The 16,695-nt window shown below is 39.0% G+C and overlaps 1 protein-coding gene across 1 annotated transcript; it reads left to right on the top strand.

Moving 5' to 3' along the window:
- Positions 1-1,641: 1,641 nt before the first annotated feature.
- On the top strand, positions 1,642-16,157 carry MGC89871.S (eukaryotic translation initiation factor 4E family member 2 S homeolog). Its single transcript, XM_018265609.2, has 7 exons — positions 1,642-1,791; positions 4,280-4,394; positions 6,671-6,805; positions 8,578-8,682; positions 11,294-11,446; positions 12,319-12,455; positions 15,259-16,157. The coding sequence occupies exons 1-7, from the start codon at positions 1,772-1,774 to the stop codon at positions 15,296-15,298; spliced, it is 705 nt and encodes a 234-aa protein (XP_018121098.1). The 5' UTR covers positions 1,642-1,771; the 3' UTR covers positions 15,299-16,157.
- The last annotated feature ends 538 nt before the right edge of the window (positions 16,158-16,695 follow it).

Genomic DNA, 16,695 nt, shown 5'->3' with positions numbered 1-16,695 from the left:
CAGTTGTCAGTATGCACATCCCGGGGAGGGGCCAACCCTTCCCTGGACACACCCACGCTAGGAAATGAGAGGCGGAGTAGGGAGTAGGGTTGCCGACCGGCCGGTATTTTTCCGGTAAAACACCTGCCAAGGCCGGGGTGGATATTACAAATTTACCAGCAATGCAGTTGCCGGTAATTTGAAATACCATTTAAAAAAAGCCCTTGGTCTGCCCCCAATCCGTGCAGAACCTTGTTTCCAGTGTTCTGGACATTGCTGCGATGTTGTTCCGCCCCTTTTGCGACACGCCACGTGGCTCCACCCATTTTGTGCTATGGGCCGCCTCTTTTAGTTCCCACCCCCACCGGCCGGTAATCTTTTTCAGTAAAGGTGGCAACCCTAGAGAGGGGTAGGGCAGAACGAGTCACACATCGCTATAATGATGCATTGTAAGGGTGGCCATAGATGCAAAGATCCGCTCATTGGCGACATCGCCAAATGAGCGGATCTTTACCCCCGTATTGCCCTTAACAAGCATAGCTATATCGGGGGTAATCTGAACGTTCGGCCGTATGGGCTCTGGCGGGATCGGTCAGGTCAAAATCAAACCTGACCGATCGACCAAACGACCGATCTCTGCCGGACGAAAGATGTCGGCACTCTCCACACACGATCATAAAATGGTACGAATCTTAGATTCGTACAATAGGATCTGTGCGTCTATGGCCAGCCTAAGCTACGTGAGTTCGAACGGTAGCGGCTAGTAGTAGTTTTTCTTATAATGTGGGTGTGGCTTGTTTTTAGAACGCTGCACTTTGAGCTATATTACGTTTGTACCAAAACTCACGGACTAAAAAGCGAGTCTTCACGTCCAGCCTACAAACCTAACAAGGCCTTTTATCAGTGATCCCCAACCAGTAGCTCGTGAGCAACATGTTGCTCTCCAACCCCTTGGATGTTGCTCCCGGTGGCCTTAAAGCAGGTGCGTATTTTTGAATTCCAGGCTTGGAGGCAAGTTTTAGTTGCATAAAAAGCCATACCTCCCAACATTTTGGAAGTAAAAAGAGGGACAAAAAATTTTTTCCCACACGTATCGCAGCAGTTTTTTGACCACACCCCTTTCTGTGACCACACCCCCTAATTACCATGTTTGTTTTACAAAATTTGGCAGGTTATGAAAGTTTTAAAATATTTCTCCTTATCTAAACTGTGTTTTTGTGTCTCAAAATTGTTACAAAGTATCTTATTTGCACCTGTTAACTGTTCTGGGCTCTCTGCTAAAAGCCAATTAAGTGAGAAACTTTGTTTCTTTTTCTGGCTGTTCAGTGCATAGAAAAGAGGGACTTTCCAGTACAAATGAGGGACTGCGGGTTCAGCTGTCAAGAGAGGGACTGTCCCTCCGAAAAAGGGACAGTTGGGAGGTATGTAAAAACCAGGTGTACTGCCAAACAGAGCCTCAATGTAGGTTGCCAATCAACATAGGGGCTACCAAATGGCCAATCACAGCACTTATTTGGCAGCCAAAGAACATTTTCATGCACGTGTTGCTCCCCAACTCCTTTTACTTCTGAATGTTGCTCACGGGTTGAAAAGGTTGGGGATCCCTGCCTTATATAGTAAAATGTCACAGCAAAGATGGCGAGCTGTGCCTTTTGCGCTACATTTTTATCTCCCCGAGTGGTAACGTCTTCCTTAAACTAAGAGTTCCGCATATGCACCGGAAATGGCAGAATTGTGTGCGGAAGAATGCCAGGGTGGGAACGGAAGTGGTCGGAAGTAGAGCGGATCGGCAATGAACAACAAATTCGATGCGTAAGTGTGCAAGGCTCTGTGCTGATTTATTGCTTTGGTCTTCCTGACAGTCGCCACATGGCACACTATCGTTATCTATATGTATAGTCGTCCTCATAGCAGCTGTATCAATAAGCAATACCCTGTGCTTGACTTCTCGGCCACTGGAGCAGTTTGTTGTGACGTTCCATTAAATCGGACTCCCATATTACGCCCTTGGTGGTTGTGAGAAATAGGAGCGCGGCACATTGTGTAGTTTTTATGCAGCTAACGTTAAGTGCCAATGGTTCAACGACTGAAGGGATTTTGGTAGCATTTTATTGTTAAATGCATGCAGGCTAAGGAATAATAAAGTGTTTAAAATGGTTTTGCAAAACGGTGTGTCATATTTAGTAATTGTGTAGCTTTGGGCTAACAATAATTCACTAAAGAGAAAGTATTTTTGGACACGTGGAAGTGGATTTCATGGTACTTCTAATTTTATGTATTATCCTGGAGAAAAAAAAAAACAGTCCTGTCTTGTCTTTTATGGTACATGGCCCAGAGCTTGTCACATGCATTTGCTTAATGGAAAATTTCTGCAGTTTATTTTCAGGCTAATACTAGAACTGTTAGACTATGGGAGGTGGCAGGGAGTCATTGAAACACTTCTGCACTGAAAAACAAAGCAGACTAAGAACCCCAAATTCCACCCATGTGTCATAAACCTTAAATTACATAGCTTCCTTAAAGGGGAAAATGAAAATTTAATATAAGCTTCTGCATACTGAAATAAGGGGAACTAACGTGAAAATTTAATATAAGCTTCAGCATACTGAAATACGAAACTTTCTAAATACAATCAATTATAAATTATGTAACGTTTCTGAAATAATCAAGTTTATCTTCACTATTCCTCTCTCATCATCAGTTTCTCCTCATTCTCTCTTCATTCCGGAGTTGGGTGGCAGATGAACGATCCAATACATATTATAGGGGGGCTCCGTTTGACTAGAAGATGTATTAGAGCTCACTATTAAAATCAACAGAAATCCTGTCTATCTACATGCAGAATTAGTGCAGATCATTTGTTAGATTTTGTTTGTACTGGAATCAGTTATTTGAGTGAGCTCTAATACACCTGCTAGGAAAGGAAGCCCCCCCCTTTTAGGAAATATTGGATCTAACTGTCTGACTCCCAACTGCTGCATGAAGAGAGAATAAAGAGAAACCGATGCTGAGAGGGAAATAATGACTGTAAACTTGATTATTTCAGAAACAATGCAGATTTTGTAATCGATTGTATTTATAAATTTTCTTACTTCAGTATATATTAAAATTTTATTTTTGTGATAGTTCCCCTTTAACTGAGATGTGTACTGACATGTCCAGGATATTGTTTCCAACCCATTATGTGACAGGAATGCACATGTAGTGAGAGTGTTGGCTGGTACTGCATACTGCTCTTAACAGAGGGGATCTGCTGCTTTCAGTACTCTACCTGTAATGTGAATAGCTGGTATTGTGTGATAATGTGTGTGAATGGAAGGTGGAACTGTCCTGTGGTGCTTATATTTGTGTTGGTGCAATATGTGTGAAGGAAAGTGAGTATTGCTGGTTCCTAAACTACGTTTGCTGTATGAACATATCATGGTGTAGAATTGTGTACAAGGTTGAGACCAAGATGGCATCAAAGCATTAACTAAATTATGTGCCAGTAAACTTGGCAAATAATTACAGAAATGTCAATAAAAATCAGAGGACGCACACTGGAACATATCCAAAAAGAATTACTGTACTTTAGCATGCCTCCTTTTTGGGATATACAGAATCCTTTGCTTAAATGGAAAATACACTATTACGCACAAGCTATAAGTGATAATGTGCCTGCATGCTAAGTGTAATTTACTTTTTTCCAGCAGCAAAACATTACATTTACAAAAAAGCAAAACAATAAAAGCCACCTAGAATTCTTATCTGTTTGGGTTGGTTTTTAGTAAGAGTTTTTAACGGAGCCGCGCATACGCGATTTGATGCAGTTGGGAGCTTATCCCCTTTATTTAACACACCAAATTATAACACAGCCATTGCAGTCTATAGTTGAATTACAGGGTGTGGTGCATTAACTTCATTCTTAAGTACTTGAATTGGATATAAAGCACTTTTGGATCCTTTTTGTATAATGATATGGTTAATGTGTTCCCATTCACATCCCATATGCTCTCCCAGTGGGGTCTTCATTGATTCATGTGGCACAAGTTACATCACAGATCAATATTTATAACAAATGACACTACTTAGGGCAGTTTATAAGGATATTATATTGGATATTCACGACTCTTGTGTATTTTATATACATGTAAAGTTCTTAGATACAGACCCGGTATTGAGGAGCCATGGTTTAAAAGAAAGGCGTTCCTGGTTCCTAACCATTCTTTAGTATTTTATAAATCTTTATGCAACCCCATTGTCTATATACAGTTAGCAACGTTTTTTTTAAACACACATGATATATTTATTTTTCTTTTAGTCTTAAAGATGACGACAGTGGGGATCATGATCAGAACGAGGAAAACGGCACACAGAAAGATGGTGAGAAGGAAAAAAATGACAAGGAGAAAAACCAAGGCTCTTCAAGGAAAAAGGTGTGATTACAATTTGCAAGTGAACATTTAAAGATATAAAGTCTGGCCATATAGGGACTGAATAGCATGAGATGCCACCATTCATCGAGCTGAATAATTGGCTATATGTTATTGATATTTGACCATGTACTTTGGTGGAAACGTAGCACTGATGTGACAGATCAACCTGTGGGCTCATTAGTATCATGATGGGATTTTTGCCTATGCTTTTTTAGGTTGGCTATTAATGGAGTATACACTCAGGTCACTGGTTTGCATGTTAAAGGGGTTGTTCACCTTCCAAACACTTTTACCAGTTCAGTTGTTGTCAGATTGTTCACCATAAACAAAGACTTTTTTCAATTAATTTCCAACTTTTATTTTTTACCCTTTTCTCAAAATTTAAGTTTAAAATTGAATGTTCGTGTCTCTGGCGTGGCAGCTCAGTGATGCAAGAGCATCGTAACTGTTGCAATTTGCTACATTTAGTTGCTACATTTAGTTGCTACATTTAGTTGCTACATTTAGTTGCTACATTTCTCATTAGTATCTCTGGAGTATTCGCAACAATTGTATCAATTCTAACAGCTGCCTTAAATGAAACTCAGGGATTCTGTTCAGCAGGGACAAAGATAACAAATGTATCAATTTAGAACAGTTATAAAGAGTCAGGAACCCCCCCAAGCTGCTTTTGAATGTGAAAAATTAAACTTTACACTTCAATATTAAAAAAAACAGTCACAAATAGAAAGTATTTTCAGGGAGCTCACTGCAGCCATCTTCCGGCTCTTCGGTAATCTTCGGAATGAGAGCATCGCTTCGTCAATTTCGGCTTTCGGTGCATGTGCAGTTGTCGCAAAACAGAAAATTGCTCCAAATGCGCATGCGCCAATACGGCACTTCTCGTAGATTAACGAAGCGAAGAAGATGGCTGCCATGAACTCCGCTGGACAGAAACTGCACTGGGGGGTAAGTAAAAACTATGGAGCATTTGCCTGGGGTAGCAGCTAGGCTGGGGGGGGGAGGAAGGTATATGTAGGGTAGGGGGGTAGGTTTTTTTTTTTTTACTTTACTGTTGAATTCTCCTTTAATTCAAATTCTGGTTTGCACTTTGTATGAGTAACAACAATAGGCAAACATAATCTTGAGTAAACGAATAAAACAAAAACAGTTGTACAATTTAATGTGAACCCCGTTGGCTGTTGTACAGAGGAAATAAGCTGGCAATCGTTTGACATACCTTGTTGTCAGAGGAATGTTACTTTTTAGAGTGGTGTAACGTTCTGTTACCTGGGATCCCGTAGGAAGATGGCTGGTCCACGGAGGACTGGTGGCAACTTGAACTCCTCTGCGGCTCCGGTCTTTACCGACGCCCTTTTGGGGCCCCGGGTTTTCTGCGGCGGAGACAGCAAAGGAGCCAAGCGTGTTACCAAAGCGTAGTACAAGGGATCAGGCAAGGTCAGTTCCAGAAGTCAGAGAAGCGAGGTACCAAAGGATAATACGAAAGCGTAGTCAAGTTTCAGGCAAAGGTCGGTTTCAGGCAGCGAAGGTTCGAAGGTCCAGGAAAACAAGCAGAGGGTCAAACGGGAACACGGACAACCAGGGCTTTAGCGGAACAGTAGAAACTGAAGCCAGCTTGGGCAAGGAGAGGAGGAAGGTATTTAAGGGAGCAGGTTGAGGAACAACAGGCACATCAACAGCCAATAGGGGACTGGGCGCACCATTATGAGGTAATACACCTAAGTGTTTTGACGGTAGCGTCCGTTTTGATGCGCGCCGGCGTTTCGACACCGGCACCTAAATTGGCTTACGCCGGCGCCTAAGTTGGTGCACGCCAGCATTTATGTGCTGGCACACGGCGGATGTTACAAGTGGCTAGATTGCTTGAAGTTTTAGGGCAATGATACATAGGACCTTTGCCCATGACTATGCCAAAACGTCCCTTGTTTCCTTTCCACCAGCTTTCCCCAGCTGCGATTCCCATGTTAGCCTGTGAACAGTAAACTAGGGGCAGTGTGTCTCTGCTGTAACATAAAGTAATCTTGGGTGATGAAATGTCCCACGTGACATTAAACTGAATGACAAACCCACACTTAATCCTTGTTCAAGAAGCATTAATATTTTTGTCGTTAGAGAATAAACACTATTTAATTCAGGGTAAATTTACCATATTAGTACATTTATGTTGTGGCTGTTTGTTCAGGTGCAGCAGAACATAATATATTTTTTTTAGTTCTGATGTGTTTTTACATGTTGTTTAATATTTATAAAACCCTGAATTATTCTGTGTTTCATAGAGTGTTGTGCCAGGACCAGCGGAGCACCCCTTACAGTACAACTACACATTTTGGTACTCACGCAGAACTCCAGGAAGGCCGACCAGCTCCCAGAGCTATGAGCAGAACATTAAACAGATCGGTATCTTTGCTTCTGTGAGTGTTGTTTCCATTGCATTGTCAGACGTGAGCAAAAGACAATTTTTATTTAAAGAAGTCTTGAGGGAAAAATTGTACAGATTATATTGATTCTAGGGATGCACCTAATCCACTATCCATGAAAGATTCGGGCGAATAGCGAACTGAATCCTAATTTGCATATGCATATTAGGGGTGGAAAGGGGAAAAATGTTTACTTCCGTGTTTTGTGCCAAAAAGTCAAGCTGTTTCACTCCCTGTCCCTAATTTGCATATGCAAATTTGGTTCGGCCGGGCAGAAGGTTTCGGCCAAATCCTGCTGAAAAAGGCTGAATACCGAACCGAATCCTGGATTCGGTGCATCCCTAATTGATTCATCCAAATGTAAAATCTGCTGGCTTATCCAATGTCTGTGAAAGTTGTAATTTGTCTTCTTTTTTCCATTTGTATAGTTATGGCAGAAGGAAGCTTGAAGTAATTTGTTGTTCTGAAGTTTTGGGGCAAAATACTGCAAATCTATTCACATTTAAAGTAAATAGGAAAGGCCACCATCCCACTTGTCCTGCTTAGTGATGCTTGTTTCCCTCAAAAGCCCGTGGTCCGGCATTTTCGGCCAATACATGTCTTCTGCTGATCAGGACAAAGTACAATTACAATATTTGCCATTCACTTTGAATGGTGGGACTTGTGATTTTCTTTGTTAATTTTCCCTACCTTGGGGCAGTAAGGCCTGCCTTAGATTCTGCAGATCTCGGCCTGTGGTGAAACGTAGACCCAAATAGATTGCCTCAGCATGGGTGAAGGCAGACATGGCAGATTTTGGTGCAAAATCTTGCATTTTACTGCTGAAATCCACTCCTCTGTCTGCACCTGAGCCAAGGCAATGTGTCCGGGTCCTGGCACATTAAGTGACGGAGCAGCAGATTGTCAGCCTTTTCCACAGGCGAGATCTGCAGCATCTGAGACTAGCAATATTCCCTCTTAATTCTCATTTGTGCGTACATTTTAAACTTGTGTTTGCGGTTTTAAAAACTGCATGCTCAGGTCAAAATGTTATACAGCATGATGGCATAGTTTCTTTATTTAATTCAACCATTAAACTTTGTTTATAGTTATAGCAACACTGCACATACCGCTTGTTACTTGGAAAAGCATATAAGGACCTTAAAGGGATACTGTCATGGGAAAAAACGCATCAGTTAATAGTACTGCTCCAGCAGAATTCTGCACTGAAATCTGTTTCTCAAAAGAGCAAACAGATTTTTTAATATTTATTTTGAAATCTGACATGGGACTAGATATATTGTCGGTTTCCCAGCTGCCCCCAGTCATGTGACTTGTGCTCTGATAAACTTCAGTCACTCTTTACTGCTGTACTGCAAGTTGGAGTGATATCACCCCCCCCCCAGCAGCCTAACAACAGAACAATGGGAAGGTAATCTGATAGCAGCTCCCTAACACAAGATAACCGCTGCCTGGTAGATCTAAGAATTGTAAAATCCAAGTCCCACTGTGACACGTTCAGTTACATTGAGTAGGATAAACAACAGCCTGCCAGAAAGCAGTTCCATCCTAAAGTGCCGGCTCTTTTTGAAATCACATGACCAGGCAAAATGACTTGAGATGGTTGCCTATACACCAATATTACAACAACAAAAAATACACTTGCTGGTTTAGGAATTAAGTTTTGTATGGTAGAGTAAATTATTTGCAGTGTGAACAGTGTAATTTAGAAATAAAAACGACATCATAAAAATCATGACAGAATCCCTTTAATGAATTTGTCTCAGGTGGAACAATTTTGGAGGTTCTACAGTCACATGGTTCGTCCTGGGGACCTAACTGGGCACAGTGATTTTCACCTCTTCAAGGAAGGGATCAAACCAATGTGGGAGGTAAGGAGCAACAAGATAATATGTCATAGGCGAAGAAATAATTTAAAAATGGAAAAAAGGGATTTTAAATGTTTAATTGACCCTATTACCTTAACTATATTAGGGCATGCAGGCACCACGGAGCAGAGGTAACAATGTGTAATAAAGGGGTGAACCTTTATAAATATTAATAATTTTATTATTAATTAATAAATATTAATTCATTCAATACAGGATCAATAATTAAACCTTTTGATAAACTGCTTGTGAGCAATCACTTACACACACAAGTGAAGATAGAATTTATAAACATTTACTTAGCTTCATATGCTGGTAATTACAGGAATAGCCAGTTCAGCATCAATCAATCAGCACAATCGGGGAGCTCCACAGCCTTTGGGTACATGAACCTCAGGTTCCCGATAATCAAGTGATGATCCAAGTTCCCGGCACTCTTTCAGGAGTCCAACGTTTCGGCCCCAGTTAGGGCCTTGGTGGATGAAACGTCGGAAATGCATTAAATAAAGCACAATTTATTCACAAGAAAATGAAGTGCGGGTCCTTCTGAAATATTATATATATATATATATATATATATATATTTATATACCACACATATATAATATATTCAATATATTAAAACACACATTTATAAATTGTAAATCATAAAAAATAATTCCTGTATTACACAAGGCTATGGCATTAGTTGCATTTTTCCTGCCCAGTAACTTTGTTCTTTTCTCTGTGCTTCTTAATGAAAACAATGGCCAAGGCTATGCCTATGGTAGATGTTGGCAGTGACAGCTTGGTACCCCTGATCACTCCTAAAAAGTGCGTGTTCTTCACCAACAGCTTATCCAAAGGTGGAGGGTTTCCTGTTCTTAATTTGATTTATTGACCTTAAGGTAAATGGGCCTAGCCTGAAACATGTAGTGTGTGTCACCCACTTCCTCAACAAAAGTATTTGCAGCTGAAAATACTACCTTGGACTCGTCCTACGTACTACGTTTAATCTTTGGATGATCTGTTTGGGATATCAGCACAGGATACCCCTTGGGAGGAGCCACAATTCCTAATCAGTGAGCTGCAGTAAAACTTCTTTACATTTGAACGTTTAAAATGACTCCTGCTCTTCTCAGGTATCCAGTTTTTTTTCTTGTCACCAAGAGAAAGGAACATGAACCTGTGAACACCTGTGCATATTGGAGCGGTGATAGTGGGAGTTGGACTTCTTGTGGTACTTTCTGTTGATGTTAACAGTAACTGATCTACTCCAAGTTAAAGTGGACCTGTCACCCAGACACAAAAAGCTGTATAATAAAAGTCCTTTTCAAATTAAACATGAAATCCAATTTCTATTTTTTATTAAAGCATTCATAGCTGTTTTAAGCTCATTATAAAATGTCAGCTGTCAATCAAATATTGCCTGCCCCTCCTCCTTAGATGTGTGTCTTTTTTCAACCTAACTTACTATGTTACTGTTAAATATTGTCTGCCCCTCCTCTATGCCTTTTGCTTCACTAATGTGATAAAATAGGATTTTGAATATTTTTTTGGGTGACGGGTCCTATTTAAACACTTTATTTGATGCATTGAGTGACCTTAGTTTTTGGATGCTATTTATAATTTTGTCATAAAAGTATTTGCCCGTTGCTTTTACATTTACATTGCATTCACCATGTTCCTCTATGAGGAGGCTACCATATGTGCAGCAGTAGTCTCTTGCATTAGAAACTCTATAGTCAGGTAGACACAACCGTGAGGTTTAGGAACTTCAGGTAACAATTATTTACAAAAGTAGACCTATCCGTGAAAAATGATCAACATGACCTATAGGTAACTCAATGTATAATAATATTTTAAAAAGTAGGTTTTTTTGTGTCCATATCAATTTATTGTATCCATATCTTGGTTAAGTTATTTTGTTATAATTACTAGTTAGTTTCTTATTTGTAAAATTGCTGCAGACACTTTGTAAAGAAAGCATTTCTTCATGTATTAATTTTCTATCATGACTTGACTGATATTTGTCATATATCACTTATGTCAGTGGTTATTCGACCTTTTCAGAACCCCCCCTCCATATGACCCAACCTTTGGTCAGTACACACAAGCATTATGTGAGGCCTATTTGTGAACATTGCAGCATTATAATGGAAGGATCTGCAAGCTTGTACGGGTACACCACAGAGTAATGAAAGGGGAAAAAAGCATTACAAGAACCTCAATAAATCCTACTTCCTCTTATGTGTGTACTTCTGTGCTTGACTCTTCTTGCCCACTTTTAAGTATAGGCTTGCATGAGACTGTTAAGAATTGATCAGTTACCAGACACCTGTGTAAAGGGCATAACAATTTCGAAGCCTAGTTCTGCCCCTTCCACTAGGTGATTTGCCATCTTTTCCAAACTTGAAGACAATGCTCTTATTTGAACTTTAGGGGAGAGCTAATGTGAACTTTGAGAAATGGGGATACAAGAAGAGGTATATGAACTCTGAAGAAAGTTTAAAGTGGTTGTAAACCAACCTTAATTCCATCCTACAGCGACCCCCCCCTTTCTATATATTGCGATATTACAACATTGTAGAATGATAAATACTTGGATCTTAAGTTTTCTCTCCTCTCTGCATAGGATGATGCAAACAAAAATGGAGGAAAGTGGATAATTCGCCTACGCAAAGGCCTAGCATCGCGATGCTGGGAGAATCTCATACTGGCCATGCTGGGAGAGCAATTCATGGTTGGAGAGGAGATCTGTGGGGCTGTTGTCTCTGTCCGTTTCCAGGTGAGATTCTGTTTACGGTAAAGCTAAAACATGCTATATGCTATCTTTTATATGTCATGTTGCAATTACAGAATGTCTTGCAAAATTATACTTCATTTACACCACTAGTAGAGCTTACTAAGTTCAGTCCTGCCGATGTAGATCAATTTCACCAGGAGTCAATTTAACTGGTTTATGTATTTGGAGTGTGGGAGGAACCTGAATGACCCGAACAAAGCCCATCAAACATAGATTCCATGTGAATAGTGCCCTTGTATTTGTAAAAAAATGGTTAGTGCACAGCTTCCATGGGCTGCTTTGAAGTGTAAATAAATTACAAACTTCACACGTTTTCAAACACACTCACATAGGTGTGCCCCCCGGTGGTCTATTTTAATTTGTGCATATGCTTATGGGAATTTGCTTGTCTTTTGTAAATAAATATCAGTTGAATTCTTAGTGGCAGATAACAATTATAGCTACATAATCTTTCAAGCAAGGGCAGAAGATTATTAATGTGAGTGTGGCTTGCCAATTTATTATGTACCAACTAATGTAGCAAATTGTAACAGTTCAGAATTTGCACCAGGATCACAGAGCAAGTGGAAAGCAATTGAAAAAGGTCTGTGTTTCTGGTGAACAATCTGAAAACAATGTTAAAAAGTGTTATGTGGAATGTGAACAACCCCTTTCTTTAAGTTGCCAGTATTACCTGTGGGTAACAATGTTTTATTATTTGTAAATATGAAGACCTTTGATAGTATCTTACCAACTTGGTTTATTTTAATCATCCATACAGTTAAAACACATTAGATGTGGACTGTATGAGTATTAATTGTTATGTCTGTGATTTAGGGATATAATGAAGTAATAAGGAATATTTTCCTGTGCAGGAAGACATCATATCCATTTGGAACAAGACTGCAAGTGACCAGGCAACCACTGCTCGTATCCGAGACACATTGCGGCGAGTCCTGAATTTGCCTCCCAACACTGTTATGGAATACAAAACACACACAGATAGCATCAAGTATGTAATGTTCACATTGCAAAGTGAATGAAAAATGACATCAAATTATTAATTTTGATGGTCTGAACTACAATAAGCAGTGTATTAAGCATGACAGCGTAGCTCTGTGCTTCCCAAATTTCCACTTATAGAAAATATGTTTTTACGGCCAGATTATATATATCAGTCTGGCCTTAATCTCATACAGGTAACTCTATGGAACTCTTGGAGGGCCTCATCCAACTCGAGGCTGGACAACAAGGAATAGCTTCTTTCGTAAATATAGACTTTATATAAACTTTTATAATAGAGAGATATGGTATGAAAGCTTTGCCTACAAAGTAAAGCTTGTCAATGAATTTACAACATACTCGTATGTGTACAATGTTTTAACAATCCATTTTTACTGCAGTGGTTTATAATTATCAGCTGTTAAATACCCCCTATTGCCCTTATAAGCTTTTTATTTTTATAACCCATTATTTTTGGTCAATCCGTCCATAGTTTTTGACACCATACCTAGAGACCAAACTTGCAAGGCAGGGTCTATTTCCTGGGTAAATCATAAAGAATGTCTTACTAGTCAACCATGCAGGATAGAGTACTCTTTAACGGGCTGCCAGTTTTCATATTATGCAGAACTACCCATAATAAACTGTTTTGTTTTCCCTACAGCAGTAATTCTCTGTTGTTAGTGCTTGTATTAAAGGGGAAGTTCACCTTTCAGTTCACTATTAGTATGTTTTAGAATGGCCAATTCTAAGCAGCTTTTCTGTTGGTTTTTGTTATTTATTTCTTATAGTTTTTGAATGATTTGCTTCTACTCTCTCCAGCTTTCAAATAGGGGGCACTGACCCCATCTAAAAAAACAAATGCTCTGTAAGGCTACAAATGTATTGTCATCGCTACCTTTTATTACTCGTCTTTCTATTCAGACCCTCTCCTATTCCTCTTGTCTCTTATTCAAATCAGTCCATGGTTGCTAGTGTAATTTGCACCATAGCAACCAGATGGCTGAAACTGCAAACTGGAGAGCTGCTGAATAAAAAGCTAAATAACTCAAAAACCATGAATAATAAAAAATGAAGACCAATTGCAAATTGTCTCAGACTATCCTTCTATACTTCAAATTAATTTAAAGGTGAACACTCCCTTTAATATAGATATAATCTCATTCAGATATGACAACCCTAACCATCTGAAAACTGAAAAAAATATTTTTGCACATTATGTGATGCTTTGGAAACACTTGCTGTTCATTTTGAATCTGTAAAGCAAGCTTGTTGTCAGGTCTGAGGTCTTTCAACTGATCATGCTTAGCTACAAATTTGGGTTACTAAGAGAAGTTACTTATACTTGCTCATGAATGTCAGTTCTTAGAGTAATGACAATTGGTGCATTTTGCTGCCCACAATATTTTTAACTGAAGGCTGTACATCCACTGCTCAGGTTATTATGGCTCAGAACTTTGACAATGCTAGTTTGCAAAAGTAATCACATGCATTATGGGTGCACCGGTACGCTCTACACCATTTCCATGATTATAAATGCAAAAGTGTTTTGCCACCTACCAATGAGCTAAAAATGGCTTGTGTAGAAAAACTCAATGTGCCACTACCTTTAAGGTGCTCTTTAGGTGTCCTACCAATACCTGTGCAGTGTATAGCTATAATTGACTTGTTCAGATCCCAGAGTAGAGACTGTAGAAGTGGTTTATATTAAAACACACATCTTTTGAGTTGAAAAAGAGCAAGGAGCCTTTAACACTTCATGTATGTATGTATAACTTTTTTTGTAAAGCGCTGTTAAGGAGCCGCAGAGCTGTACAGTGTATGAAAGTACAATATATAGATATATATATCTATATATATATCTATATAATATACACAGAGTCAATATCAGGACAAAGAGCTTAAGTGCTATGTGGTAAGAGACAGTGGGAAGGAAGTCCCTGCCCCGTAAAGCTTCTTCTCTATTATTTTTTGTGTAATCATTGGACCAAATGTACCACTAATTAGTTAAAGGAGAACTAAAACCTTGCTAAAACTCTAGGCACCTCCAAAGAACTTCTACCACACTACTGAACTGCACCACTGGGGGCCCAATACAGCTTAGTTCAAAAGCAGAGTAATGCAGTGGGGGTGGCAAGTGCCATCTTGCTCCACCTGATGTTCTCTTCTCTGTGATCATTGAACTGGAGCATGCTCATTCCCTTGCTGCAAATTGCTGGAAAGATATGACCTAGGACTACTCACCAACCCTGCTACATTACATTTATGTGTCCTGTATTTCTCTTTTGACCCCATTGCTGTTGGACTGTAAACAAAAGCAATCATTAGCCCATTCAGTGCATTCTTCATGTCGTCATTATTTTACAAGCCCTTACTTTTTAATTGATGTCTATAAACCCCAGTTTTATTTTTTATAACAAAATCAGATTGGAGTAAAGTGCTAATTTTTTTTTTTGTTCTTATTTCTGGTTACCCAGGGCCTGGGAAGAATTTCACGGCCTGCTGAACAACAGTGGCCGCTGAATGAATTCTCCCCCTCTCCCTGCATCCCACACCCAGAGGTGGGGCCTTTTTAATAAAATTCTTCCAAATAGTCACACCCCTGAAATTATTGTTCCATTTTTTGGATGCATTTCATAAATAAATGATCACATGTGTTTGAATGTTAGAGCAAATAAAGTGAAGATGGATCAGTACACAGTCCCCTTAGCAATGCCATGCCCACATTAGAGAGATGAGTTTGTAAACAAAACTACATACTGTGGTTGTTTTGCCATGTGCACCAGTTAATTGCGACTTTATTTGATTTGCAGGGACAAAACAAGCTTCAGGAATACCAAAATTGCTTTGTGAACACAAGGATCTTTTCCTGCTTTGCTGTCTGCATTCAGTTTGAGTATTCTCTGTTTAAGCACCACCAGGTCAGAGGCCCAACAGTTCTTGGTAAAAAGTTCTACAGCCTCAACTATGGCTGGGATTGGGTTTGATCTTTTTGCTGTTTTTTTTTTTAAGCCTGTTACCTACATCAATCATCTTTTAAAGATTTCTACCACTACAACTGCATCCCTCACAAGAGGGAAAAGCATTGTACATTTATTTTTGGGATCTGTTTTATTTCTTACATTAAATTTCCTTGGATCAAGAGCACAATGAAAATTGTTTGTAGCATGCCGGAATCCTCTAGTGGCCAAGCAGAGGTATAACAAAGCATGCTAGTAAGTTAAAAATATAAAATTTATTGCATGTTATTAAAATTCAAACATTCCCCTAGGCGCTATGAGGGGAATGTTTGAATTTTAATAACATGCAATCAAATTTATATTTTTAATTTACTAGCATGCTTTGGGAATATTTTTCAAGTTACATGTTTTTTATTTATAGATTTTATTTCATTTTTAAGTAATGAAAGATTGACATTGAACTTTTTTTTATATGTAGAGTCCTCTTCAGCACTGATGGAGTTAAGTACTCCCTTCTATTGAGAAGTCCCCCCTTTCCTCCCAGCATTTGCCTTGTTCCTTTTCTTAAGCACTTTGTTACTTTCCTTTCCATTTGTTATGCAAAGGATTATGTGTATAGTAGTAATCATATTGCCTGACCCATTACTGAGATATATCAGTATTATACTTTGTGTATATAAAAAAAATGTTTGTTTGCTGATGTCTGCAGCTGTCACTTCTTCTACAGCTTTGACATTAAATTGTAAGATCTCTTTGGTTTCATTTTTGTACTGTATTTTGAGCCAGTGACCTTAAACTGACACTAGGCAGAAAATTTATTAAGGGTCGAATATAAAATTCAAATTTGAATTTTCACTTTTTTTTTTGGTGTCAAAATTTACACATTCGAATTTTAATGTAAATTTGAATGTGAGATTTATTACATGTCGACCATGGAAACAGTCCTAATTCAAATATTAAGCACCTAAAATCTGCCAAGTTCATGTACAAGTCAATGGCAGAGGTTCGTTGAGCCATTTGGAGATGTTAATAGCCTTCCTGACATTCAAGATTTTTTGTTTTTTTTTGGAGAGAAACTTGATTCGTACGAATCGAATAAGATTAGAATTGTCGTGTCTGAACCATTCGATCGAATATTAGACATTCAATTTTTTCTTATATAACCTCCCAGTCGAATTGTGAGTATATTCAAGTTAAAAATAATTGACACAAATTTGAAATTCGACCTTTGATAAATGGGCCTCCCTGGGACTGATTTATTAAGAATCAAGGAAGAGGATCAAGTGTTGT

The sequence above is a fragment of the Xenopus laevis genome, chromosome 5S (genome assembly GCF_017654675.1).
Source record: "Xenopus laevis strain J_2021 chromosome 5S, Xenopus_laevis_v10.1, whole genome shotgun sequence".
Classification (NCBI taxonomy): domain Eukaryota; kingdom Metazoa; phylum Chordata; class Amphibia; order Anura; family Pipidae; genus Xenopus; species Xenopus laevis.
Note: the sequence above shows the minus strand (reverse complement) of the source record. Positions and strands in the feature narration are given on the sequence as shown.